The 27,698-nt window shown below is 36.1% G+C and overlaps 1 protein-coding gene across 1 annotated transcript in view; it reads right to left on the bottom strand.

Annotated features, from left to right (window-relative positions):
• Window positions 1-602: 602 nt before the first annotated feature.
• LOC150098323 (medium-chain specific acyl-CoA dehydrogenase, mitochondrial-like) overlaps window positions 603-27,698 on the bottom strand; it is a 179,341-nt gene continuing 152,245 nt past the window's right edge. The window contains exons 12-14 of the mRNA XM_090405826.1: window positions 3,271-3,447; window positions 1,254-1,325; window positions 603-963 (exon numbers count right to left, since the gene is read on the bottom strand). Coding sequence (XP_090261952.1) covers window positions 889-963; window positions 1,254-1,325; window positions 3,271-3,447 — 324 coding nt within the window. The 3' untranslated portion in view covers window positions 603-888. The remainder of the gene's footprint in view (window positions 964-1,253; window positions 1,326-3,270; window positions 3,448-27,698) is intronic.

The following is a 27,698-nucleotide window of genomic DNA, read 5'->3' as shown; positions in this document are numbered from 1 at the left end:
CTGAAAGAAATTTACTATAGCAAACACTATGTCCCCTACAAGTTTCCCATATTGAGATTCGATTGAACCCAGATAATCACTACTGAGGATTTCTCTTCAATGCGATTACTCTGTGTGCAGTCCCAATACATACTCAACACAAGATTCGTCACTCTAAATGAAGCTTGCATGTAAATGCTCACACTCATAGCTTATATTCTTCCTCTCCTTTCCCAAATGCAGTTCATTCTCACCATAACAAACCTATGTGGCACCACAAGAATAGTTTGTTATAGTGAATTTCCTTTCTTTCCATTCCAGTCACGCACCTCAGAGTGGTGTGTGACTGAAATGGATTGCCATTGGATATTTTGAGTGCAAGCAGTGTGAATGAATTCAGGTATAAGTATGATAGCTGGTGCATGTAGTATGTGGCCTCACTCTCCCTGCAGGTCTCTCTCTCAATAATAATTTTGCCAACCAAACAGGTAGGGAACAACTATGCTACAAAAGTGGCTCCAAGGAATGAATATTCAAAACCTTTTCTAGATATGCTGAGCATATTATTAAAGAATAAGCAAAAGAAAGAAAAAAAAAAATTAACGGGATGGCTGAAAGACTCATAGTAATCAAATGTCATTTATTATACACATGTACAAGTAGAAATATTTAAAAAAATAGAATTTTACATGATTGAGTGCATCAGCAAAGACATCTTCTAAGGCATCAGTAATCCCAATTATGTTGCGATTATGAGGCATGTTACCTCATAACCATAGAACGAAATGTTCAGTAGGTTAGTATTGCATGTTCAAGTTTGAGAATTATGCATACTGTGTATGTAAAATTTAAAATACACAATGCATAACCTCAAATATATATATATATATAAAACATTTAAAATACTTTCTACATTTGTTTTGCCTTTGAGAGATGTTCCCGAGAAATTATTACACGCTGAATCTGAGAGGTCCCTTCATAAATCTGAAAAATAAAATAAAATAAAAATAACTTGTAAATAAACCACATCAAACAATTCTTTTAAAAATTATACACTTTTTAATATGAAAAAATTCAATTAATATGAAGTCAGAAAGTGAACTTCAATCCTTAAATATATTCAACAATTATTTTTTAATTGGAGCAGAAAGTCTTATTCTAGCTAAAAATTATTCTTTAGAGTGAGCTTAATCCTTAATTTGAATACTATCAAATAAATGTTATATTAGAAGAGCTAAATCATTTTATAGGAATGGTCAAATAGGAAAAATTACCTGATAAATCTTGGCATCCCTCATCAACTTCTCTACTGGATATTCAGAATTAAAACCTGCTCCACCAAAGATCTGCAACAAATAATTCTAAGTTTTATCCTCATATTAATGTTAAAAATAATTCAGTATATACTGTTTTTAGAAATGAAATTCAAAACAGTGTTTTAATTGTAAATGCCAGAAACTTCAAAAGTAACGATTGTTGATATAACTATATAACCCACTTTGAATTCTCATTTTTTTTTTAATACAAGATTAATAAAAACTAATTAACATAACTTGTAATTAGTTTACAAGTTCAATGTGCATGCTACAGCAGTAGTATGTGAGGGTATTCCTATTTGGAAATTTCAAACTCAAGTAACCAGTGATGTACTTCTCTGCCAATTTAGACTCTGACAGCTTTCCTGTCTCAGTCTTCTTACACAAACTAATAGTAGAAAAAAAATCTCACACACAGTCATCCAATCAATTACAATCCAACTTTTCAGTAGCAAATATATATATATATATATATATATATAAGGTGAACTACCCTCTTCTGTGAAGAGAAAAAATAGCCTCTTTTCATTAATAAAACCATAGCAATGTCCTTCTACTTTTACAATTACATACTTTGTCTGCCAGATAAAAGCTCAATATACTACTACTACTAAGCTAATGCCTTTTTATTCCCTATATAGGCGAGGCCTTTTAAATTCTATCTAGCTTTTGGAGACTGAGTGGTAGTTCAATCTCCACCAGTAGTCAGAGATAGCTAGCCCATGTCTATCACTAATTACAGCCAGCCAATGGTGAAGAGACCAGCAAACAAGTGCTGTGATCTCTTGGTACCTAATCCTAACAGGATATGTTACTGTCTGAAATAATGCGGGTTCTAAAATAAAATTCGGGGAATAAAATAATGTGGATTCTACGTGAAATAATGTGGATCCTAAAACTTAATATAAATGTCTGTATTCATTCATTTTTAGGATGTATACTGTATGAAGTAAATTGATCATATTATTTATAATAAGTAAATTAAGAAGTATCCACTCAATAGATATCTATTACCTTATAAATTTCTACTCAAGGTTACAATATAAGAAAACTGCATATGCTTATGCTCTAAATGTAGTCAATCTTTCACATAGCATATGAAATAGTCACATTTTCACATGAATAAATTTTTTTAAAGTCTGAATATTACTGAAGAATCCTGTTAGATCATTCTCCATTGGATATTTAACATGCAGCTACATCAGTATAAAAGTTAATCACCATGAAGCTTATGAGGTGGGTAATACCTTTTGGCAAGATCAGCTTCATCCATTTTGTAGAAATGAAACCCAAGTTATGAAGTACAGGGAGTGAATATATTAAATTGTCTGATATGGAGAGAAGCTAATTCTCATTTTATGGAATGTACTACATGCTTTAATTACAGAACACTTAATAACAGCAATAACACATGGTCATTAATTTAGCATGGTCTATATGCTATAGAAACTGTGGCCCTCAGGAAAAATAACATCAGCAGGATGGAAGTAGCAGAGATGAGAATGCTTAGGTGGATGTGCGGTGTGACCAGAAAGGATCGTCTGAGAAATGACTATGTGAGGGGAACAGTGAAAGTTACGAACTTAGGAGCGAAGATACAGGAGGCAAGGTTGAGATGGTTTGGTCATGTGATGAGGAGGGAGGACGAATACGTGGGAAGAAGGGTCATGCAGATGGATGTGCAAGGAAGGAGGAAGCGTGGGCAGCCAAAGAAGTGATGGAGGGGAGCTGGTAGAAGAGGACTTGAGGATGAAGAACTTGGATGTGGTGACAGCCCAAGACAGGAGGATGTGGAGGAGACTCATCATCAACAGTGACCCAATTTAAGTGGGAGAAGCAGCAGAAGAAGAAGAATACATGGTCATTAATTGCTGGACATGGTCTGTATGCAGTATACACACATTTCCAATACAAACAGTGAAATGGGTAGCATAATATTACCCTACTCTAAATAACAAACCAACATATTACTTACCTGCACAGCATCAGTAGCACATTTATTAGCGACATCAGAGGCTAAGGCTTTGGCTATAGAGGCATAGTAGGTATTCCTTCGTCCCTGGTCAATTTCCCAGGCAGCTCGCATCCATGCTAAACGAGATGATTCAATACCTATCGCCATATCTGCCAGCATGAACTGAACAGCTTGATGCTGTAAATAATGTATATTCAAGTATTTTACTTTTTTAGGAGTAAATTTTGGAATGCATACTTCATAATACTAAACTAAAAGAAGTGTTGAATATTGAAATAAAAAAAATTAACTGGAATCCATAAAAGTAATCTACTTCTACAGATTTTAATTAATTTTTGGAGATTAAAAAAACAAATAGAATATTATTATTATCATTACCCCAAGACCTCATGGAGTCAAAGACTCACATGTCACATAAAAACACTGTAGCAAACAATTGCATTCAAGCTGTTACAAGATGTGAAATATTTTCCTAAATGCAATTTAAATGCCCATGTCTTGAGTAGATCTAAATATTGAAGCATAAGTGGTCAACACAATGATAAAATTATTATACAGTAATGGATTAACACTTAAGTCAGGAAAATATTATTTGTAGAATTTTTGGCTAGATTTCCTAGCCATTGTCAATGCATAATAATAAATTTAGTTTAATCCTTCATCCAAGTGTAAGCAAACAAAGTTTGTGCCTGAAGTACCTTCAGGATACTTCACTTTACTGAGGCAACTCGTAAAGGTGGACCAAGCTCTCGTCACTCCTTGTCTCGGTATCTCCCATGGTGCAAGGCACATCTCCTTGCAGACATGTATAATGCTATGCATTAAGGGAAGGGCCACTACCCAGACCAGTTTCGACCTTTATTGAGGCCTCGTCAGTGGGAGCTAGACCCAGAAGTGGTGATACTATGGCAGAAGCAATGGAGAAGTCATATTTACCTATACAAGTTGCCAAAAGGTGTACCACCCTTATTAAATTACTCTGGATTTAGAGAAAGATGTCGGAAGTTTTTTCCCACTTGGTTAGATAATAATGAATTTAGTTTAATCCTTTATCCAAGTAAAACTTCCAACATTGTCAATGCAGCTGAAAAGAGACATAATAAAATAAACATAAGAGCAACGTTTAAAATCATGAGCACATAACAATATATGCTATCACCTGCAGGTAGATAACTATCCACAAATTGCTACAATTCAGAGAAATAAATTTAAATAATTATGATATTAAGAAACAGAGAAATGAGAATTACTTAGGACAATTTTCAAAAATCGAGGAAGCTTCAGGCAATAATTTTTCTTGAGGTTTGGTTCTGTAAATATGAGATTAAGAATTTTTTTTTAAAGTTTAAAGAAAAGCCTTATAAACTCAAGGAGCTATACAAGCTTGTTCAGAGCAGGCCTTTACAAATACTCATGCCCACACTGGATTCAGATAAAATATACTCTATGTTCTTCTAGATAACATGAACAAAGGATCTTGTATACTCCAGGATATTTTCCAACAGGCTAGGAAGAACTTTAGTTTGTTGCAAACTGGATGGAACAAAACATGTAGATCAATCAGGTGAAGTAGTCTTGCAATTTTCTCTGATAGTCTTCTAACATATGGTATTAAAATTCTGGAATACTTCTTGAGGATTACACCTAATCTACCACCCATTAATAAAATAAATCAATTATCTTTGTATTATAACCATTAGAGATGAAAGTAGTGCTGATAAATGACAGTTCATTATTTAAAAGTCAGTTGAACATAGCTTATGTGAACAGTGAACTAAGGTTTTATTTTTGACTGGGGTAACGACGAGAAGCAGTGTTAATATAATTATAGTACAAGTTGGTTTTCTGTATACTGAGAACTGTAGGATGACAAAATAAGAACATCCAGAAAGGGAAGACAATTATCTTCCACTTCAAGTGTAAATTTAATTCTTGGGTATACTGAACTAATTTTCCCAAGAAATTCATGAAGTTCAGACAAGGCAAAAGTTCCATACAGCAAAAACATCATATCTGTACCAAATAGATGGCCTAAAAGAAAAAACAATGAGAATATTATTATTATGTTGCACTTCCAAGGAGTCCAACAACTCATCATGGGAGGGCACTCTACCAGGTACATCCCATCATCTCCCTTACTACTTAATTCTTCAATGGCACTACTACTATTAATGGCATCTAACACCCACCCCCATTTCTTGTCTGTAAATTGTGTGTTCTCATGTCCAATTTGTCTGTATGTGGGATAAAAAAAAACTCCCAAGTTTGATGAAAAAATGAAGCCTGCTACCTCCATAGGAGAACAGCTAATTCACCTTCAATTGAAAAAGCCCATAAAGATTCCTCTTGTGATGAGAATCAAATGCAGGTATTTTCCAATCGAAGGGTGCAATGTTCCGTTCTTCCAATTGCGCTACAGAGGCATTTAATATATTCAAAGCATTCCATAAAATAATTTTGGTAGAGCAAGAGAAACAGGAGACCCCATTTTGCAGTTCCTTCTATCTGTTTAAAATTTGTTTTGACAATTAAAGTAATCAGAATTTATGACAAATTTAAATAATTTTACAATATACGGAGGAAATCATTGCATAGTAATTTTATCAGTTAGCAGGAGGGTTTGTGAAGAGTGAAATTATGTTGAAACTGATCAAAAGATCTGTGGATTGTAAAGATATTTAAAATCCTATTATTTTATTCTTGAAATCTTCTGAATTTTTAATGAAAAAGAAGGTAAATGAAGAGAGAGAGAGAGAAGATTTGACAAATATTTTGAAAGTTTATAGGTAGGACAACCAATACAATTTACAATAAGACTTAAATGGAACATTTTCTTTATGTAACTTGGGAAGATCAAAGTTGGGGAAGCTCTGCATGATAAACACTTAACTTTCTGATGGTTTCTTCATCCCAAGAATGAACTTCATCTAGAAGATTATCAAGTTTGTTGATATGTGATTGAGTAGAATCTCTGGAAATACATCTATAGGTAGTGTGATTCTGAAGTAGAAGATCACACTCCTAAAGTAATTATTAAGCTGACAAAGGGTGAATCACAACTGCACACACTTTGTCAGCTTTGGTGACCATTATGATCTTATTATATTTGAAAGATGATAAAGAAAGAATATAATTTCTTTAATATAATTTTATTTTTGTATATTTCTTCTATTTCCTTTGCATGTTTTTGAAAGAGTGATTTGTATGCCATTTCCTTTTCTTTTTTTTTTCTATATTTGTGGTCCAAATTTTGTATAGCTTGTATCTTAAATATTGTCTATACATGATCTTTCATGTCTGAAACCATTTTGTTCTTCTGAAAGTAGACTGGGTACAATATTTCATTCTTTTATTCAGAATTTTACAGTAAATATTGTAACCTGTATTTCATAAACTTATTCCTCGATCATCTCTTTTTCCTTTCTTAAATATATATACATAGATATATCCTTAGCTTTTGATCAATCCGATGGAACCTCACATTTCCTCCAACAGTTACTTATTAATTTTAAGACTGTAATGTAATTATTATTCTCCGTATTTCCCAAACTCAGTATTTATGGCATCTAATTCAGTTAATTCTCTTTTCTTTTTTTTTTTAAATACCTTTATTGCTTCTTTTAGTTCTTCTAATCTAATTGGTTTTATCTTATTCGTCATTATTTTCTGTTATTAAATTTGGGTCATACCATAAATTTTTATAATGTTCTATTCATTGTTTCTCTGACATGTTGATTTGTGTTGTATCTCTTTCTTCACTGTTTAATTTCCTTAATATTTTGTAGACTATGTCTTGTCTTCTATTTTATTAATAAATCTGTCCCGAGAATCTTGATCTATACTATGATTTTAGCTTTATTTCTTTTGTTTTTGTATATTTCTTCTGTTTCCATGTTTTTAAAGGAGGGATTTTTATGCCATTTCTTATTCCCCCCCACACACACATGTTCTATATCTGTGGTCCAAATTTTTAATGTTATTCTTTTTAACATTTTCTTTCAAGTACTTCAAGAGGCTGCTTTATGAATTATCTTTATTAAAATTTTCATTCTTCTCTATCTTCATTGATTTTGCCTTCTTTCAGGTAATTTGTTATTTGTGATATAGCATTCTAATATTTTCTTCTTGTAATAGATATACTTTGTATACTTATTCCATTTCTTGTTTTTTTGTTATTTACTACCTTTATCTGTTTTGCTAGTATTTCTATTTTAGAAACTCATCATCATCAAATTCCTGCCATGTACCCTCAGGGGGTGTACAGGATATGATAGCACTAAATGAAAAAAATTATATCATTACTAACTTCCTATCTACAATTTTCTTCCAAATCAGTCTGTTACTTGTCAAGACTCCAACATTATCAGTTCTTATATTTCTATCGTCTAAGGCACTTTGTACCATATCAATCCACCTATATCTTGGTCTTCCCTCTGGGTCGTTTTGCTGCCAACCTGGCAGAGAACACTTCTTTTGCTAATCTTTCTTTGCCCATTCTGTTTAAGTGACCATACCACCTGAGATTAGTTCTGCTAATGCATTCCTGGATGCTGACAATGTCAAGTTCTTTCCAAATATCCTCGTTTTTAATATGATATTGCCATTGATGCCATCTGTTCATGCCTCTAATCTTTCTCAGGACTCTCATATCTGCAGTCTCTAGTCTTTGGTCAAGTGTTTTACTTCTGACCCAGATCTCAGATCCATAAGTTAAAACTGGTTTGAACACTGTCCTTGTATACAGCTAATTTAGTGTTCTAACTAATTTCTCTCTTATTTCTATATGAATTTATTCAATTGACTTCCCACCATACCAGCTTTGCTGATTCTGTTGTTTTATGATAATAATGATTCGAAAAAATTTCACTTTCTTTGTAAACATTTAAAATCTCACATGTGAAGCTAGTTTCTGATTAGTAATGATATAATCAATTATAGATCTTGTTCCTCTGTTATTCCAAATATATTCATTCGTATATATATATATAAATTTTTTTTTTTTTGAAAAAAAAAGTATTGGTTATTTCAAAGTTATTGAAAGTACAGAAGTCTAATAACTCTTGACCACTATTATTCAAAAAGAGAGCTAAATGGTTAAACATTTAATTTACTTTTTTAATATTTTTTTTTTAATTTGAGGAACAGTGGTTAAAAAGATTATTCTTTTTACACATTCAGCCATTTTTCACTAATTCTTTTCTAAAAATAGATGTTTGTTTAAAAATGTTCTCTCTGTAAAACATACACAGATCTAAATATCGAAATGTAATAAGTGCACATAATGATAAAATTGGTATATAATAATGGATTAACACTTAAGTAACATTTTGAACAGCATGCTGTCAATGTTTTTTCTCTTAGACCATCTATTTGTATAAATATGTTAATGATGTTTTTGCTATATGGAACTCCTTGTCTGAACTTCATGAATTTCTTGGGAAAATTAATTCAGTACACCCAAGAATTACATTTACACTCGAAGTAGAAGATAATAATTGCCTCCCATTTCTGGATGTTCTTATTTTACATCAACCTAATAGCAGCCTAAAGCTCTCAGTATAGAAAAAAAAGCCAACTGATATTGATAATTGTATATTAACACTACTCCTCATCATTGTTCCTGTTAATAACATGGTGTTATTAGAAACTTAGTTCACTATGCACATAAACTATGTTTGACTGTTAATAACTATTAATGACCCATCATTAATTAATGTGCATAATTCATCTCTAATGAATAAACTATTAGAGTTTTTACTATTAGAAAATTTACATCATTACTAACTTCCTATCTACAATTTTCCTCCAAATCAGTCTGTTACTTGTAAGACTCCAACATTATCAGATCTTATATTTCTATCATCTAATTTAAACAAAATTAAGAATAACATACAGTTGTAATCATGCGCCCTAACTGTATGTTATTCATAATTTTGTTTAAATACTGTACTGATGATGTCCTAAGATACTTAGGATGAAATATTTACAATTAAATAATTTTCACTGTGGTTTATATGTGTGTTTCTTCTAAATATATATATATTTAAATTAATATAGTTTGCACATACCCATTCAATGTCATTTTCGATAATATTTTTTATGAAAATTTTTATAGGTTTTCCATGAAAAGAAACAATTTTAACGTAGATTCTGCAATTGGGGTGCTTAACGATCAAAGCAGTATAACTGAGAGGAGACTTCCACATAGCCTTTAAAGGAATGCAGAGACCAGGGCATCTGACCTAATGTCCTATCCTCACCTTCTCGTGGTACATCCTGTTAGGTAATCTACCTGGATACTGAACGAACAAGGATGAACTGGCAATTGGGGATTCAGCAAATCAAATTGTATTCTTATTGACTTAAACCACAAATAAAATGATGATACAATTTCACGTTGTACAATGATCATACCATCATTGTACAACGTGGTACAATGATGGTACGAATTTCATGCCGGCTGAGACATCATCTCGTTGCTTTTGCCAGGCAATATCAAGTAGAGATATATGGGCAAATATCAGAATGGGGAACTGGACAATGAGACTAGATGTGCCTATGGTCCCACACAAGGTTCTACTAAAGTAGAAGTGGAGGAGTTTTTTGAAGCATTAGAGAAAGCAACTGCCACAATGAAAAAAGAAAGAAAGTTGGTCCTTGTTGGGGATTTAAATAGCAGAGTAGGAAATGATTGTACCTTAAGGGCTCACTTTATTGAGTACGGGCATGGCAAACCCGAGGTACCAGATGCTGGACCATGCCTTACTTCATGTAATATACATCAGTTATATTATTCTGTAGATTGGTCCCTCCTCTTCTTTCTTTGCTTCTTTCTCCTCTCCTTGCTCCTTCCCTCTGATGCTATTAGAGTATTCGAGGGCTAGGGGTGAGTCTTTCTTATCTTGCTAAGTCATTTCGTCTTATGCAGCCACTGAAGAAGGCAAGCAAGCCTCAATAGGTGCCGGTCCCAAGCCCGGATAAATGGTGAGGGTTGATGTCAGGAAGGGCATCTGGTCGTAAAACTTCAATGCCAGCTCAAACTATGATATGAGTCAAAGAGAAAATGATATAAGGGCTAGGGCGTACCCCTTAAGCGATGCGCAGCCACATCGCCCTACAGCTGCGAGAAGTGCACGAGGGCTACCGCACCAAGGGTGGGTGCGGTTAAAGAAGAGAGCCCAGCAGGTGGAGAGGATGTTGCGAGTGGGAACACTGAATGTTGGAAGCATGACTGGAAGGGGAAGAGAGGTGGCAGACATGACGAGGAAGTTGGACATTTTATGTGTGCAGGAGACAAGGTGGAAGGGGGGAAAGGCAAAGGAACTGGGAGATGGATATAAATTGTTCTACTCTGGAGCGAATAACGAGGGAAGAAATGGTGTAGGAATTGTGGTGTGTGGCAGAATGAAGGGCGAAGTACTGGAAGTGGGTAGAAGGAACGACAGGATCATGTGAATGAAATTGGGTCTTGGAGAAGCGCGGGTGGTCGTATTATGTGTATATGCCACGCAAGGTGGTTGTACAGCAGAGGAGAAAGATGAGTTCTGGAACGTGTTAGATGAAGAAATGAGGGAACTGGAAGAAAATGAGATGGTGATTGTCAGAGAAGACTTGAACGGACACATAGGGAGACAGAATAGAGACTGTGGAAGGGTGCATAGTAGCCATGGAGTGGGAATGATGAACCAGGAAGGAGAAGGGGTTGTGGACTTTGCAGTAGCATTTGATCTGGCAATTGTGAATTCGTTTTTCTACAAGAGGGAAGAACATTTGATAACATTTTCGAGATCGCTCCACATATCAAGAAATTGATTATAATCCAACCAACAACTAAAGAAATTAAATTCTCTCCTTGATGAAGTCATCAGTTTGGATAAAGACACAACTGAAAGACTTAAAACTCATTTTGCAAGACCTCCTAGATTTTATGGCCTTCCAAAAATCCATAAGATTGACTATCCTCTTCGTCCAATAGTAGATTGTATTGATTCTCCTACTTACCGTATAGCCAAATATCTAGCTAAATTATTGAAATCTTACATTGGCAACTCTAATTCTTTTTTAAAAAATTCCTCAGTTTCTTAGAAAAATTAAAAAATGTCTCATTACAACCTACAGATCTTATGGTTAGTTTTGATATAGAATCTTTATATACCAATGTACCTCTCAAGGAAACTTTAAAATTACTTGCTGACATCTTTCCTAAAGATATTATAAAACTATTCGATTTCGTAATACATTCTGGATATTTCGTATGTCAAAATAAATTTTACAGCCAAGTAGAAAGAACGGCCATGGGAAGTCCTCTTTCTCCTGCTTTAGCCAACGTTTGTTTAGAACATTTAGAAAAAGTCCTCTTCGCATCTATTTTCTCTCAACCATCTTTTTGGGTAAGATATATAGATGACATATTTACTACTTGGCCTCACAGCAAAAATGCTTTCTTGCATCATCGCATAAAGTTTACTATGGAATTAGAAGAAAACAACCAGTTATCTTTTTTAGACGTTCTCCTCATCCGATCACCTTCAAATATTCTTACAACTACAGTATACAGGAAACCAACATTCACAGGTCATTATATTCTTAAAGAATCAGCCCATCATCCATGTCAAAAAACAGGAATTATAAAATGCCTCATCAGAAGAGCCAAAACTAATTGTTCTACTTTTGATTATCTACAGAAAGAACTTTCTACTATCCAACGACACATGAAACTCAATGGCTTTTCTGAAAAAAGTACTCAACGTCTTCTCAATTCTTATAATCCTCCACAAAACAACAAAGTTTCAATACGCCGAGTGCCTATTCCTTATATCTCCAGTATTTCAGAACCTATCGCAAGAATTTTAAAGAAATATGATTTAACAACTACGTATTCACCTATTAACAAATTGTCTTCTCATTTTCCTTCTCCTAAAGACAAACGCTCAACTTTCTCTCTTCCTGGAGTTTATCAAATTCCGTGCAACTGTGATCTCTCTTATTTTGGACAAACTGGACGTTCTCTTGAAAAAAGAATCCAAGAACATCAATAATCCATTCTTCACAACAGACCTGAAAAGTCTGGATTGGCTCAACACGGGATTGAAACTGATCACAGCATCCTTTGGTCCAGGACTCGCCTCTTACATAGATCCCGTTATAGGTTCGAACGTTTGTTCAAGGAAAGCGTGGAGGCCTTGCTCTATCATCCCAACCTGAATCGTAATGACTGTATATCTACATCAAAAATCTGGGAAAGTCTAATCAAGATTACTCATTAATTTTTTTTTTTTTTTTTTTTTTTTTTAATAGCAAATTCAATCATGTCTCTACTTCAAAATATTCCATTTCATACTTAGTGATATAACATCACGCACCGTTTTCTAATTTTAATGATCTATTGTTAGTATTCTAGCTTGTATTTTTTAAACTGTTCTTGTAATACCACTGACGATGGTCTGCTATTTCCAGACCGAAATATTTGGTTAAATAAATATCTTTCTTGTGATTACGTGATTATATCATTCAGTCTTATGTCGCAAGTATCCTTGAAACAACGAAGATAAGAATCTCTGGATGCCATGGGATGAAGACAATTAAGTAGTTTCGCTTAAAAGAGGAAAGTGTGAGGAATCGTTTTAGGGAGAGGGTGTTAGAAGGATTTTGGATGGACTGGAAAGTGTACAAGATTGGTGGAAACATAATTCAAAAGTAATCCTGAGCTGTGCAATTGAGATGCTTGGTGAGACATCTGGAAAGATTAGAGAGCAGAAGGAGGGTTGGTGGTGGAATAATAATGTACAAGTGGCAGTGACAGCTAAGAGGAGGGCAAAGCAGAAGTGGGATGAGTCAAGAGTGGAAGAGGACAGAGATGTACAGAGAGAGAAAGCAAGAAGCTAAGAGAGTTGTGGCACAAGTGAAGGCATTGGCATATCAAGATCTGTATGATCAATTAGAAACAAAGGAAGGACAGAGAAAAATTTACCAACTAGCGAAATTTAGAAATAAAGCAGCAAAGGACATCCTACATGTGAGGCAGATCAAAGACGCTGAAGGAAGAGTATTATGGAGGGATGTGGACATAAGAAACAGATGGAAATATACTTTGAAGGGCTTTTGAATGAAGAAAATGCAAGGAATCACAGAGAATATGGGCAGCCTTCGGAGTGGGATGGTGCAAAAACATCAGTAGATGTTTTGCACCATCCCACCATCAGTGGGATGGTGCAAAACCATCAATATGGAAAATCGGTGGGCCCTGACAGGATTCTAGTGGAGGCATGGAAGGCACTGGGGGAAGAGACAATTGACCTGCTGTGGGACCTGTTCATGAAAGTTTGCCAACAGGAAAATATAGCCAAGGAATGGAGGGAGAGTAATCTTGTCCCCATCTACAAAGGTAAAGGGGATGCACAAGACTGTAAAAATTACAGAGGAATAAAGTTGATTTCCCACACAATGAAAATCCTAGAAAGGGTTCTTGATGGTAGATTGAGAAAGAAGGTGGAGATTGCAAAGGAACAATTTGGCTTCATGCCTGGTAGATCAACAACAGATGCTATCTTTGGGTTACTGCAGATGATGGAAAAGTATTGAGAGAAACAAAGGGCATTTATTGATCTGGAGAAAGCATACGATAGAGTGCCAAGGCAAGAAGTCTGGAGGTGTCTGAGGGTGAAGAAGGTTCCGGAGAAATATGTCAGGTTGGTGCGGGAAATGTACAGAAATGTGAAGACAAGTGTTCAGACCTGTCTGGGACAGACAGAAAGTTTTCGAGTAACAGTTGGCTTGCATCAAGGGTCAGCATTAAGTTCGTTTCTGTTTAATATTGTGATGGAGGTGGTAACAGAGGAGGTGAGAAAAGATGCGCCTTGGACAATGTTGTATGCAGATGACATCTTGCTGTGTGCAGATTCAAAAGAAGCAGGAACTAAACCAGAAAGATGGAGAAAAGTACTGGAAGAGAGAGGTATGAGACTGAGCAGAAGTAAGACAGAGTATATGTGTTGCACAGTGGGCAGTGGACAGGAGACAGATCTGGAGCTGGAAAGAAATGTCATCAGGAAGGTGAGAGACTTTAGGTTCAACAGTGGAAGAAGATGGAGGAGCTGAGAAGGAAGTGGGATGCAGGATACAAGTGGGTTGGAGGAACTGGAGGGAGATGGCTGGAGTGTTATGCGATAAGAGGGTGCCGATCAATCTGAAAGGCAAAATCTATAGGACAGTAGTGTGTCCAGCTATGACATATGCTATAGAAACTGTGGCCCTGAGGAAAAATAACATCAGCAGGATGTGTGGTGTGACCAAAAAGGATCGTCTGAGAAATGACTATGTCAGGGGAACAGTGAAAGTTACAAACTTAGGAGCGAAAATACAGGAGGCAAGGTTGAGATGGTTTGGTCATGTGATGAGGAGGGAGGACGAATATGTGGGAAGAAAAGTCATGCAGAAGGATGTGCAAGGAGGGCGGAAGCGTGGGCGGCCAAAGAAGAGATGGAGGGGGAGCTGGTAGAAGAGGACTTGAGGATGAAGAACTTGGATGTGGTGACAGCCCAAGACAGGAAGGTGTGGAGGAGACTCATTATCAACAGTGACCCCCACTGAAGAGGGAGAAGCTGCAGAAGAAGAAGTAGAAAATGATTGTCAGACACAGAAATATTTTGGGAAAATTTGGAGAAAAGAGCAAAGCTAATAATAATGGCAAATACCTGTTGGATTTCTGCTCAGGACATGGAATGGTTATTACTAACATAATGTTCAAATAAAAATGTGTATAAATACACATGGAGAGAAAAGGCAAGGAATAAGAAAAGTCTCATTGACTATGTTATTGTTGATAGTGATGTTTTCTCACTGGTGTAGGATACTAGAGTGTATAGAGGATTTGAAATTGGAAGTGATCACCATTTAGTCTTCAGAAGGATAAAATTGAATTTCATATTGAAAAGAAGAACATGTAACAAAGTTTTAAAGTAAATAAAAGTTGAGCAGATCTCATATGTGAACTGTACACTAAAATACACAAACATTATTCAAGAAAAAATGAAAGGGTTTGAGAGCAGTAACCAAACCTTGGAGATTCAGTGGCAAGCCCTGAAGAAAAAATTAGTTGATTCTACCAGAGAGTCATGTGGTAAGATTGTTCTGCAAGGATAGAAAAATCAGAACTCCATGGTGGACACAGGAAGTTAAAGAGGCAGCAAAACAAAAGAAGAAAGCATATCAAAAGTTCCTGGCAAATAATCCAGCTTGTGCTCTTAGAGAATATAGAGAAAAATGTAAGAAAGCTAAACACTGTGTAAAACTAGGTAAACAAAATTCATGCGAAGACTTTGGTAAGAACATAGAAAATAGATATCAAGAAGGCAGCAAAATATTCTGGAGTGCTGTAAAAGGAATTAGAGATAAAAAGATATAAATAGAGATAAAGGTGACATGAAAACTGGAGAAAAAGATATCCTTGATGTATGGAGTAATTACTTCAAAAAATTGCTAAATGAAACAAGCAGTGATACAGCACAGTGGTAAAAAAACACTCAACAGCCATGCAATGAGGAATACATAACCATAATTGAAGTAGAAAAAACCATCAAAAACCTGAAATGTGGAAAGGCAGCAGGAATAGATGATATTTGACCAGAAATGGTCAAGTATCGAGGTTTAAAAGTCTTGCAGTTGCTGTACTGCATAATTCAGAAGGCATGGAAGAGGGCCAAATTCCAGATTAGAGTAGAGCTCTAATAGTACCCATATACAAAAAGGGAAATAAAATTGAATGTGAAAATTATAGAGGTATTTCCTTACTAAGTGTTCCTGGTAAGATTAATGCAATTATACTTGAGAAACGATTGAGAATTGTGAAAGGCAAGCTTGGTGAAGAACAAGCAGGATTCAGGCCAAATAGAGGATGTCAGGATCAGATTTTCACTTTACAACAAACAGTTGATAAATCATTGGAATATAACAAAGATCTGTATTTAAGTTTTGTAGATCTGGAAAAGGCATATGACAAGGTGCCAAGAGAAAAGCTGTTCAAAATGCTACAGTTATATGGTGTCAATGAGGTATTATATCAAGCAATACTTAGTCTTTATTTGAGTTGTAAGTCAGCAGCAGTTAGAATTGAAGGAAGTACAGGAAGATGGTTTCATGTTAAATCTGGTGTCAGACAAGGATGTACATTATTCCCTCTGTTATTTATTATCTATATGGATCACATTATGAAGGAAAGCAGCATTAAACCTGATATCAAAATTGGAGATGTTAATATCAGCTCTTTACTTTATGCAGATGATCTCATACTTTTAATAAATAAATCCAGTACAAGTCTAAAAGATTCCCTGACTAAATTGAATAACTGTTATAATAAATTTGGTATGAAAATCATATAACAAGACAAAGACAATGAAAACATTGAAAATATCAACTGCATCATCAATGGAGAACCAATAGAACAAGTAAAACATTTCAGCTACTTAGGCACAATTTTTAGTGAAGATGGTAAATTAAATATGAAAATAGACAACAGAATCAACAAAGCTAGTATGGTAGGAAGTCAAATAAAAAATTGAGCTTACTGTTACCTCTTCACTGGATGAAGAAACTCAGGTATATGAGGATGACATATTAGAGATGTTGCACAATCTGAATAAGAATTCAGCAATAGGGACAGCTGGGATATTAGCACGTGTGCAGCTGAACTGGCTATTCCTTTGACCAGGCTGTTTAATATGAGTCTCAGAACAGGAAAGATTCCTCAGGAATGGAAAGAATGTATGGTAATCCCATTGCACAAGGGTGGTGCAAAGACCAATGTATCCAACTATTAACCAATTAGTATCTCGGGATGATGGTGAAGATTTTGGAAAAATTGGTTAGAGCACACATTCAGAAATGGGTTGACAGTGAGTCTCTACTTTGCAATTAGAGCAACATGGCCTTTGTAAGGGAAGATCAGGTTTTAGCAACTTGCTCACATTCTATAACAATGTTACCATTGAACTAGACAAGAGGAATGGATACACCATGATACTTTGGGATTTTACTAAGGCTTTGGACAGAATACAGCATGGTAGACTATTGCATAAATTGGACAATATGGGTTTGGGTTATAGAATATAAGTATGAATAAGATGATAGCTGACTGACAGATATCAAAAAGTGGTATAAGGGTGATGTGAGTCTGCAAGGTTTAAAGTAACAAGTGGTGTACCACTTGTTACTTTAATCAGTGAGTGGATCGACTGTTATTCAATCAGCGCTTGGTCCACCATTATTCAATCTATACATTAATGATACTGGGAAGGATTTGACAAGCAACATACAGCTATTCGATGATGATGATGCAAAGATAGGTAGGGTAATCAAGAATGCTGCTGATATGCAGTACTTGCATTGAATAGGTTGGAACTGTGGGCATGGGAAAATGGATGTCAGTAAATGTAAAGTCATTCTCTTGGGCATGTTTAGATATCCAATGTTGTATCATACTGGTGGGATTATGCTAGAAGAAACTGATGAGGCTAGGGATCTTGAAGTGTTAGTAGATAGGAAGTTGAAGTTCAGGGACCAGGCAGCAAAGATTGCAATTACAACTCAAAAGATAATTGCAATACAGAAACAAACATTCACATGTAAAGATAAGGATGTCATTTTGCCTCTTTACAAGGCCCTGGTAAGACCTCAGATGGACTATTGTGCACAGGTCTGGCCTTCTGGCTTCCGTTGCGATTCTGATATACTGTAGGGTGCAAAGGAGAGTGTTAAAAATGATATCAGGATTGTGGAATACTGATTATGAAGACAGATTATAGACTGCAGACACTAGCAAACAGGAGAATGAGGGGTAATATGATTGAGAGACACAAACTTCTGAAAGGATCATACAGGATTTCAATTGATGGAATTCTTCAATTTATGGAGGTTGAAGAAAGGACAAGAGGACATCCTTGGAAGCTAAGAATGAATACTGCTAAGAAGGGTGTGAGTGCTAGATTTTTGTCTCACAGGGTGGTGTGTGTGATTGGAATGGATTGACATTAGATGTTGTGAGTGCAAGCAGTGTGAATGAATTCTAGGATAAGTATTATAGCTGATGCATGTAGTATGTGGCCTCCCTCGATGAGTCCCTGATTCCTCGGAGGTCTCTCTTAATAATAAGAAATTTATATGGAATGAGAGAGAAATTAGTCAACACATTAAATTAGAAGACAGTGTTCAAACCAATTTTAACTTATGGATCTGACAGCTGGATTAGAAATAAAACATTGGCCAACCACAGATATGAGAGTCCTGAGAAAGATCAGGGGCATGAACAGATGACATCAATGGCAATATCATATTAAAAACGAGGATCTTAAATAAGAACTTGACATAGTTCTTTCCTAATCCAGGAATGCATTATCAGAGCTAATCTCATTTAAATCTCATCTATGGTCATTTAAACAGAATGGGAGAGGAAAGATTAGCAAAATAAATGTTCTCTGCCAGGTTCGCAGGATAAAGACCCAGAGGAAGGCCAAGATATAGGTGATTGATACAGTAAAAAGTGCCTTAGAAGACACAAATATAAGATCTAATAATGTTATAGTATTGACAACTAACAGATTGATTTGGAGGAAAATTGTTGACTGGAAGTTAGTATTGATGTAAGTTCTTCATGTAGTACTATCATTATATCCTGTACACCCCTTGATGGTACATATGAGGAATTTGATGATGATGAGTTTCTGCATTATGAAAAAAAAAGTTTGCGAAGCTCTACACCACATAAATCCACACCCTTAGTAACCCTTAATCAACCATCCACATCCCACTAAAGCTCATTTTATCAGTGATGTATGACCATAAGAAATAAACAGGTAACTGAGAGAAGATGTGTTTTCTCAGTTCAGTTTCTCATGAAGCAACAAATGAAAGAGCAAGTGAAACATTTAGGAAAAAAAAATCTGCAATACTTTTTTCTCCACTTTCCAAGTTTTCATATCCACTATTAATTGTTCTGCATATTCAATCAGTGGTTACAAAATAAGCCAATCACTGCTGCCTGTTGTGAATATGTTTTAGGTTGCATTGTTGCAATGGGCTGGCTACTTTGTGGAATGGCAAGTGCTTTCTAGAGATAAAATAAATGTATGGATATTCTATCCTCTTATTGGTCATATTCCATTTCAATAAAATCAGTAATAATCAACAAAAACAGGCATTTGTAATGGCTAGCATGTCACAATATCCTGCAAAAAGTAAGATAAAAACTAACCTAAAACATAAGGTAGAATCAGCATTATATAAATAAAATTAATGATGAAATTTAATCAGCTTTTCTGATTTCTCACCAACTGAAAATTCTTGTTCATCACAGATGAGTAGACGAGTGTTTGTTAAGCCCTGTCTATACCTTTTGACAAGGTTGCATCAACCAATGCTCAAAGTTTCATTTTATTTGTGATGCTTCAGCATTAAGGTATATAGGTGCGTGTGTTACATACTGTAATATCTCCTTAATTCCACAACCATGTTTACACAGTGCATTGACTGTTCCCACATTTAATTTCATTGCATAAGACTAGCTTCTACATTTTTTTGGTCCTCCTCACACTTTCCTGATGGGGTAACTGTATGCCTATGTGAGACAGAGGTGAAGAGAATGAAATACTAAGATGTTGCTATATGCTGGCAATGATGTGGACGGTAGTGACCATGAGATGTATAAGCAAATTAACCAAACAAATAGGAAAAGGGTAAGTATTATTAGGAGATTTAAATTATGGCAATATAAACTAGGATGACAAGATAGCAATCAAAAGTAAAGAAAATGAATTTCATGAGTTTATGAGGGACAACTACCTCAGACAGTATGTAACAGAGGGCATGCAAGTATTGAGGGTCATGGATTTGATCATAAATGAGGTATCAAATCTCCGTCCAGTTGGAAAAGTAACCATGAAGTGATTGCCAACCATGAGAGGAAAACGTATATGTGGAACTACAAGGATGATGATTATAAGAAGCTAAAGAGACAGCTGTAACATGGAATGAGGAGTTGGTGGAAAGGAGATCAATGCTGCTTATATGCTATTCAAGAAATATCTATTATAAGCAATGTCTAAATGTATTCCAAAGGTAAGAATGTTAAATAAAGTAGGTTTGAAATGGACAAATGAAGAGATTAAGTGTGCAATGCAGAGGAAGAACGCACTATAGAGGCAACATAAGATGAATGGTAATAATCAATTCTATGAGGAGTATAAAGAACAGACAAGGAGGGTGACTTGGTTAAGGTAGCAATGTGCAGTATGCGCAGCAATAAGCTTATGTAGCCGAAAACCAAAATAAGGATAACTACTGCAGAGAATATAGATATGTAAAACAGTTAATAAGTCTTTCATCCTTATGAATATGAGTTTAAGAGCAGTGGATGATGAGGAGGAGAGACTGAGTGAACAAGAGGTATATGGAGAATTGAGCAAATTTATGTTAATAACTCTTTCTTTTAAAGTTACACGGTGATCAGCATTCATATTTATGAATTTAAGGACACAAAAGACACGTGTTGAAAAGATTATTTTACTGATTAATAATAAAATAATAACTTGACGTTTCAACACCTGTATTGAGGTCATCATCAGAAGGATACATAGGAAGGAACACTAAATTAGCTGTATACAAGACAGTGTTCAAACCAGTTTTAACTTATGGATCTGAGAGCTGGGTCAGAAGTAAAACATTTGACCAAAGACTAGAGACAGCAGATATCAGAGTCCTGAGAAAGATTAGAGGCGTGAACAGATGGCATCAATGGCAATATCATATTAAAAATGAGGATATTTGGAAAGAACTTGACATTGTCAGCATCCAGGAATGCGTTAGCAGAGCTCATCTCAGGTGGTATAGTCACTTAAATAGAATGGGAGAGGAAAGATTAGCAAAACAAGTGTTCTCTGCCTGGTTGGCAGGAAAACGACCCAGAGGAAGACCAAGATATAGGTGGATTGATACGGTACAAAGTGCCTTAGACGATAGAAATATAAGATCTGATAATGTTGGAGTCTTGACGAGTAACAGACTGATTTGGAGGAAAATTGTAGATAGGAAGTTAGTAATGATGTAATTTTTTCATGTAGTACTGTCATATCCTGTACACCCCTTGAGGGTACATGACAGGAATTTGATGATGATGATGAAATTTACCTGTATAGAGTGCAACAGCATGTAGCTTGGTTCTCAGATCCATAAGTTAAAACTGGTTTGAACACTGTCTTGTATACAGCTAATTTAGTGTTCCGACTAATTTCTCTCTTATTCCATATGAATTTATTCAACTGACTTCCCACCATACCAGCTTTGCTGATTCTGTTGTCTATTTCTATATTTAATTTACCATCTTCACTAAAAATCGTGCCTAAGTAGCTGAAATGTTTTACTTGTTCCACAGGTTCTCCATTCACAACACAGTTGACATTTTCAATGATTCTGCCTATTTTCATTGTCTTTGTCTTTTTATTGCTGACCTACATACCATATCTATTACAACAGCTATTCAATTTAGTCGGAGAATCTTGCAGACTTGTAGCGGATTTATTTAGAAGTATAACATCATCTGCATAACGCAAAGAGCTGACATTAACATCTCCAATTTTAATGTCAGGTTTAATACCACTTTCCTTCATAATTTGATCCATATACATAATGAATAACAGAGGGGATAATTTACATCCTTGTCTGACACCAGATTTAACATGAAACCATCTTCCTGTACTTCCTTCAATTCTAACTGCTGACTTACAACTCAAATAAACACTAAGTATTGCTTGATATAATGCCCCATTGACACCATATAACTGCAGCATATTGAATAGCTTCTCTCTCTTGGCACCTGATCATATGCCTTTTCCAAATCGACAAAACTTAAATACAGATCTTTGTTATATTCCCATGCTTTCTTGACTATTTGTCATAAAGTGAAGATCTGATCCTGACAGCATCTATTTGGCCTGAATCCAGCTTGTTCTTCACCCAGCTTTTCTTCCACAATTCTTCTCAACAGTTTCTCAAGTATACTTGCATAGATCTTGCCAGGAACACTCAGTAGGGAAATACCTCTGTAATTCTCACATTCAGTTTTATTTCCCTTTTTATATATGGGTACTATGAGAGCTCTACTCCAATCATTAGGAATTCGTCCCTCTGTCCAGGCTTTCTGAACTATGCAGTGGAGCCACTGTAAGACTTTTATACCACCATACTTCAGCATTTCTGGTTGAATATCATCTACTCCTGCTGCCTTTCCACATTTCAAGCCTTTGATGGCTTTTTCTACTTCAAGTATGGATATGTATTCCTGACTGCATGCCTGGTCAGTGTTTTTTATCACTGTGCTGTCATCACTGCTTGTTTCATGTAGCAGTAATTACCAGTAATTTAGCAGTAATTACTCCATACTTCAAGGATATCTTTTTCTCCTATTTTCATGTAACCTTTATCATCTCTAACTCCTTTTACAGCACTCTTTCCTCCATTCCTAAGCTACTGCAACAACCTCCAGAATATTTTGCCACCTTCTTGATATTTATTTTCTATATTCTTGCCAAAGTCCTCCCATGACTTTTGTTTAGCTAGTTTTACACACTGTTTAGCTTTCTTACATTTGTCTCTGTATTCTCTAAGAGTAAAAGCTGACTTATTTGCCAGGAACTTTTGATAGGCTTTCTTCTTTTCCTTCACTGCCTCTTTAACTTCCTGTGTCTGCCAGGGAGTTCTGATTTTTTTTATCCTTGCACACAACCTCACCACATGCCTCTCTGGCAGAATCAATCAATGTTTTCTTCAGAGTTTGCCACTGAATCTCTAAGGTTTGATTCCTGTTCTCAAAATCTTTCATTTTCTTTTCAATAATCTTTGTGTATTTTAGTCTATAGTTCACATCTGAGAGCTGCTCAACTTTTATTCACTTTAAAACTTTCTTACAAGTTATTCTTTTCAATATGAAATTCAATTTTATCCTGCTCAAGACTAAATAGTGATCACTTCCAATTTCAAATCCTCTGTACACTATGGTGTCCTGCACCAGGGAGAAAACATCACTATCAACAATAACATAGTCAATGAGACTTTTCTTATTCCTAGCCTCTTCTCTCCATGTGAATTTGTGCACAGTTTTATGTTGGAACATGGTGTTAGTAATAACCAGTCCATGTCCTGAGCAGAAATCCAACAGATATTTGCCATTATTATTAGCTTTTGCTCTTTTCTCCAAATTTTCCCAAAATATTTTTGTATGTCTCACAATCATTTCCTACTCTGCTATTTAGATCCCCAACAAGGACCAACTTTTCCTTTTTCATTGTGTCAGTTGCTTTTTCTAAAGCGTCAAAAAATTCCTTCACTTCTACCCTAGTAGAACCTTCTGTGGGACCATAGGTACAAATAAGCCTCATTGTCAAGTTCCCCATTCTCATATTTGCCAACATTACTCTACTTGAGACTGACTGCCATGCAAGAAGATTAGCCTCGTATTTTGTGTTGAATACTATGGCTACTCCTTCTTTTCCTTGATTGTTATGGCCTGAATATAACATTTTGTATTTATTGCTCAGAAAGATCTCACCAGTTTTGGTCTTTTTTGTTTCAGTCACCCCTATTATGTCGATCAGGTACTTATCTAATTCCTCAGCTAGCTCCATTTCTTTGCCATTCAGGCTTCTTACATTGATAGTACCGATCTTTAATTTTGGTGATGTTGAGTTGGGGTTTGTTTTCAGATTTGTTCCAGTAGCGACTTTTCGCTGTTCGCCCTGATTCCCTGGCGAAAACAACGGGGGCCTTGTTTAACCGGGCGACGCCCCAGACGGCATGAAATTTTGTCATGTTGTACCATAATTTTTTATTTTGGTTTAACCAATAAGAATACAATTTGGTCGGCTAAATGCCAAATTGCCAGCCCATCCTCATTCGTTCAGTATCAAAGTAGATACGTGCAAGTGTTGTAGTGTTCGTGCAAGCTCCAGATAAGATAAGTATCATTTTCAGTTATCGATACAAATTACTTAATATTGTGTAGTTTTGTTTTGTTTGATTTGCGTATTTTAGTGCGTCTGTTTTTGGTGTGTTATAACGTATAATTTGACAAAACAGATTGCAAATAAGTATGGCACATGTGCGAAGGAAAATGGCGGCCAGTAATGATGGTTCGCCATCGTTATCAAAGAACGGTAGCATAAAAGAAATGAGTCAGTGTACTAGCTGTGAAATGTACGCTTTGCGGAGTGCGGTCGGAGTGTGGTTAGATGATAATAAAGGATTGAATGTGTGTAGAAAATGTAGGGAGAATGAGGAATTGAAGTGTATTTTGGATAGTGAGTGCGATATTTTTGTCAACCTTCAGAATGAAAGAAATAGGGATATGACAAGAAACGGCAAGGTTGTACATGAAAATTGTGAGAGTGTGAATGTAGAAAGTGTGAATGATAGTATAAATGGTTTCTCAGAGAATAAAACAGATGAGATAGATGCATTGAGTGAGATCGTGTTGTTGAATAGTGCGATAGAAAGAGCAAAACAGCAGCTAGAGTGTATGAACAAAAGTAGACTGAATGAACCAACCAATAATAAAAGGTATGACAGGAAAAATAGACGTATGAATGTGAACATGAACAAAATGAAGGATAGAGTGCTGTATGGAGACTCGTTAGTACGAGGTGTGTTAGTAGAGGATTTGAGAAAATCGTACCAACCTGGTGCAGCCATAAAGGACGTAACTGAGTCTATTAGAGAGCAAAAGGAAAGGGTGAAAGAAATGATTGTTGTGGCAGGTACGAATGATTTGAAAGGAGATAAAATGGAAATGATAGAAGACCCGAATGAATTGTTTGAGGTAGCAAAAGAAAAGAGTGAGAGAGTTAGAATGATTAGTCTTTTGCCATAGTATGACAGTGAAATGTTTAAAAGGAGGGCCATAATTGCGAATGACTTTATGCGTGGGTTATGTATGACGAGTGGTGTGGAATTTGTGGATGTGTGGAGTGAGTTTGATGGGCGAAAGGATCTATATAAGATGGATGGCTTGCATTTGAATGGTTACGGTGTAAGAAGACTTGAGAAGGTGTTGCTGAATGTAGTGGATGTGCAAATTCAGGGAAACTAGATTTGTTAAGGGGGGGGGGGAGTAGATATACAGTCCTTATGGAGGCAGTTGAATGTAAGAATGAATATAATATGCCAGAGCAAATAAGGACAACAAATCTGAGTGGGATAGTTAATATAAGGCATCAAGGTAGGGTTGGGGCTAATGGGGGTCTTAAATTCATGTACACTAATACTAGGAGTATTAGGAACAAGAAGGAAGAGTTTTTGGCCATGGTTGGCACTTCCAGACCACAGGTTATAGGTATTAGTGAAACATGGCTGACTGTAGATGATATAATGTGGGATTGAATGTGATGGGTATAATGTGTTCAGGAATGACAGAGAGAATAAAATGGGGGGAGGAGTATTGTTGATGATAGCTGATGAGCTCCAGCCAAGGAGAATAGAAGTTGAATTGCAGGATAGAGAAAAGAGCACATTTGAGGCTATTTGGTGTGAGATTGTGGCTAGCAGAACTAAATATACAACTGGGTGCTGCTATAGACCAGGTGATGGAAAAGATGGTGGTGACAGTATGCACAAGTAAATAGAAGAAATGGGTGGAAGGAGGGTGATTATTATGGGAGATTTCAACTATGGTCGCATTGATTGGAGTGAGGAGAGGACACACGGGAGGAAGGAACTGGATTTTATGCGGTTATTAAGGGATAACTATCTGCGACAGCATGTAATGAAAAATACTAGGGGTCAGAGAGTGCTTGACCTAGTAATTACATCTGAGGATTTGGCTGTAACAAATATGACCACATTGCCACCAATCGGTGAGAGTGATCATAGGGTCTTGACTTGGGAGGTGGCTAAATGTGTAGAATTTTCAATTAAGACAGGGTACATGTGGAATTATCGGGCTGGAAAGTATGACAAGCTTAGGAGTTTGATTGGTTCAGTGCCATGGCATGTACAACTGCAAGGACTAGAAGTTGATAGTGCATGGGAGGTAGTTAAGAAGTGCTTGCATGAAGCAATGGCTGACTGTATACCTAGAGTCCGAATAATAAATCAAGTAGGGGTTAAATGGATGAATAACACCATTAAGCTTGAGCTGCAAAAAAAGAAACAACTATGGAGGGAATTTAAGGAGAAGGGTGACCGGCAGGCACATGAACGGTATAAAGCGCAGGCCAGAAGGGTGATGAGTGTGGTAAGAAAAGCAAAAAAGGATTACGAAAGAACATTGGCCATGCAGGCTAAAGAGAATCCTAAACAGTTTTTTCGATATGTTGCAAGTAAAAGAAAAAATGTACATGGCAGTTTGTTTTTAAAGAATGCCGATGGTAGGGAGATAACTGAATCAGTTGAGATAGTTGAGTTACTGAGTGAGCACTTTGCAAAAGTATATCATCCAGGTGGTGACATTGCAGAAACGAATAAACCAGTAGATTATATGGGAATTGTGGTTAATGAAGTGGAGGTGAGTTGTCTATTGCATAACCTCAATGTCAATACATCTGTGGGATTGGATGGTATACCAGCTCGTGTTGTACAAGAAGCAGCTAAAGAATTGTCAGTACCCTTGACCATTTTGTTTAATTTGAGTCTCGGGTCTGGGTTAGTCCCGAGCGGGTGGAAAGAGGGGAAAATAGTTCCACTGCATAAAGGTGGTTCCAAGACTGCTGTTGTAAATTACCGACCGATTAGCATATCAGGAATCATTGTCAAGGTCTTAGAGAAATTAGTGAAAAAAAAAAAAAAAGGAGTGGATAGATGAAAATGGGATATTGTATGGGGGACAACATGGTTTTGTGAAGGGTAGATCATGCCTCAGTAACTTGCTCACGTTTTATAACACAGTGATGGCTGAACTGGATACGGGTAATGGGTTTACAGTGATACTACTGGACCTTGCCAAGGCCTTTGATAGGATACCACATGGAACCCTAATCAGTAAACTGGAGCAGATGGGTATAGATATAGGGTTGGTGAGATGGATAGGAGGGTGGTTGAAGGAGAGATATCAAAGAGTGGTTTATTCAGGAGTGGAGTCTAAAAGACGTCTTCTGACTAGTGGAGTGCCACAGGGCTCTGTTCTTGGACCACTGCTTTTCAATTTGTTCATCAATGATATTGGAAAGGATCTGAGAGGAAGTGTTCACTTGTTTGCTGATGATGCAAAGTTGGGTAGAGCAATTGTGAGTGCACAGGATGTTAAAATTTTACAGGATGATTTGGATAGTTTGGAGGACTGGGCTAGGAAAAATGGGTGTCAATTTAATGTGGCAAAGTGTAAGGTTATGCACTTTGGGGTGAAAAGAATAGCAGCAGTTTATCGCATTGGTGGAACCATACTCCAGGAGATTGAT

This window comes from Typopeltis vanoorti, chromosome 15, assembly GCF_054136105.1.
Source record: "Typopeltis vanoorti isolate ZY-2024b chromosome 15, IOZ_Tvanoo_1.0, whole genome shotgun sequence".
Lineage (NCBI taxonomy): Eukaryota > Metazoa > Arthropoda > Arachnida > Uropygi > Thelyphonidae > Typopeltis > Typopeltis vanoorti.
This window is presented reverse-complemented; position numbering and strand designations above follow the sequence as displayed.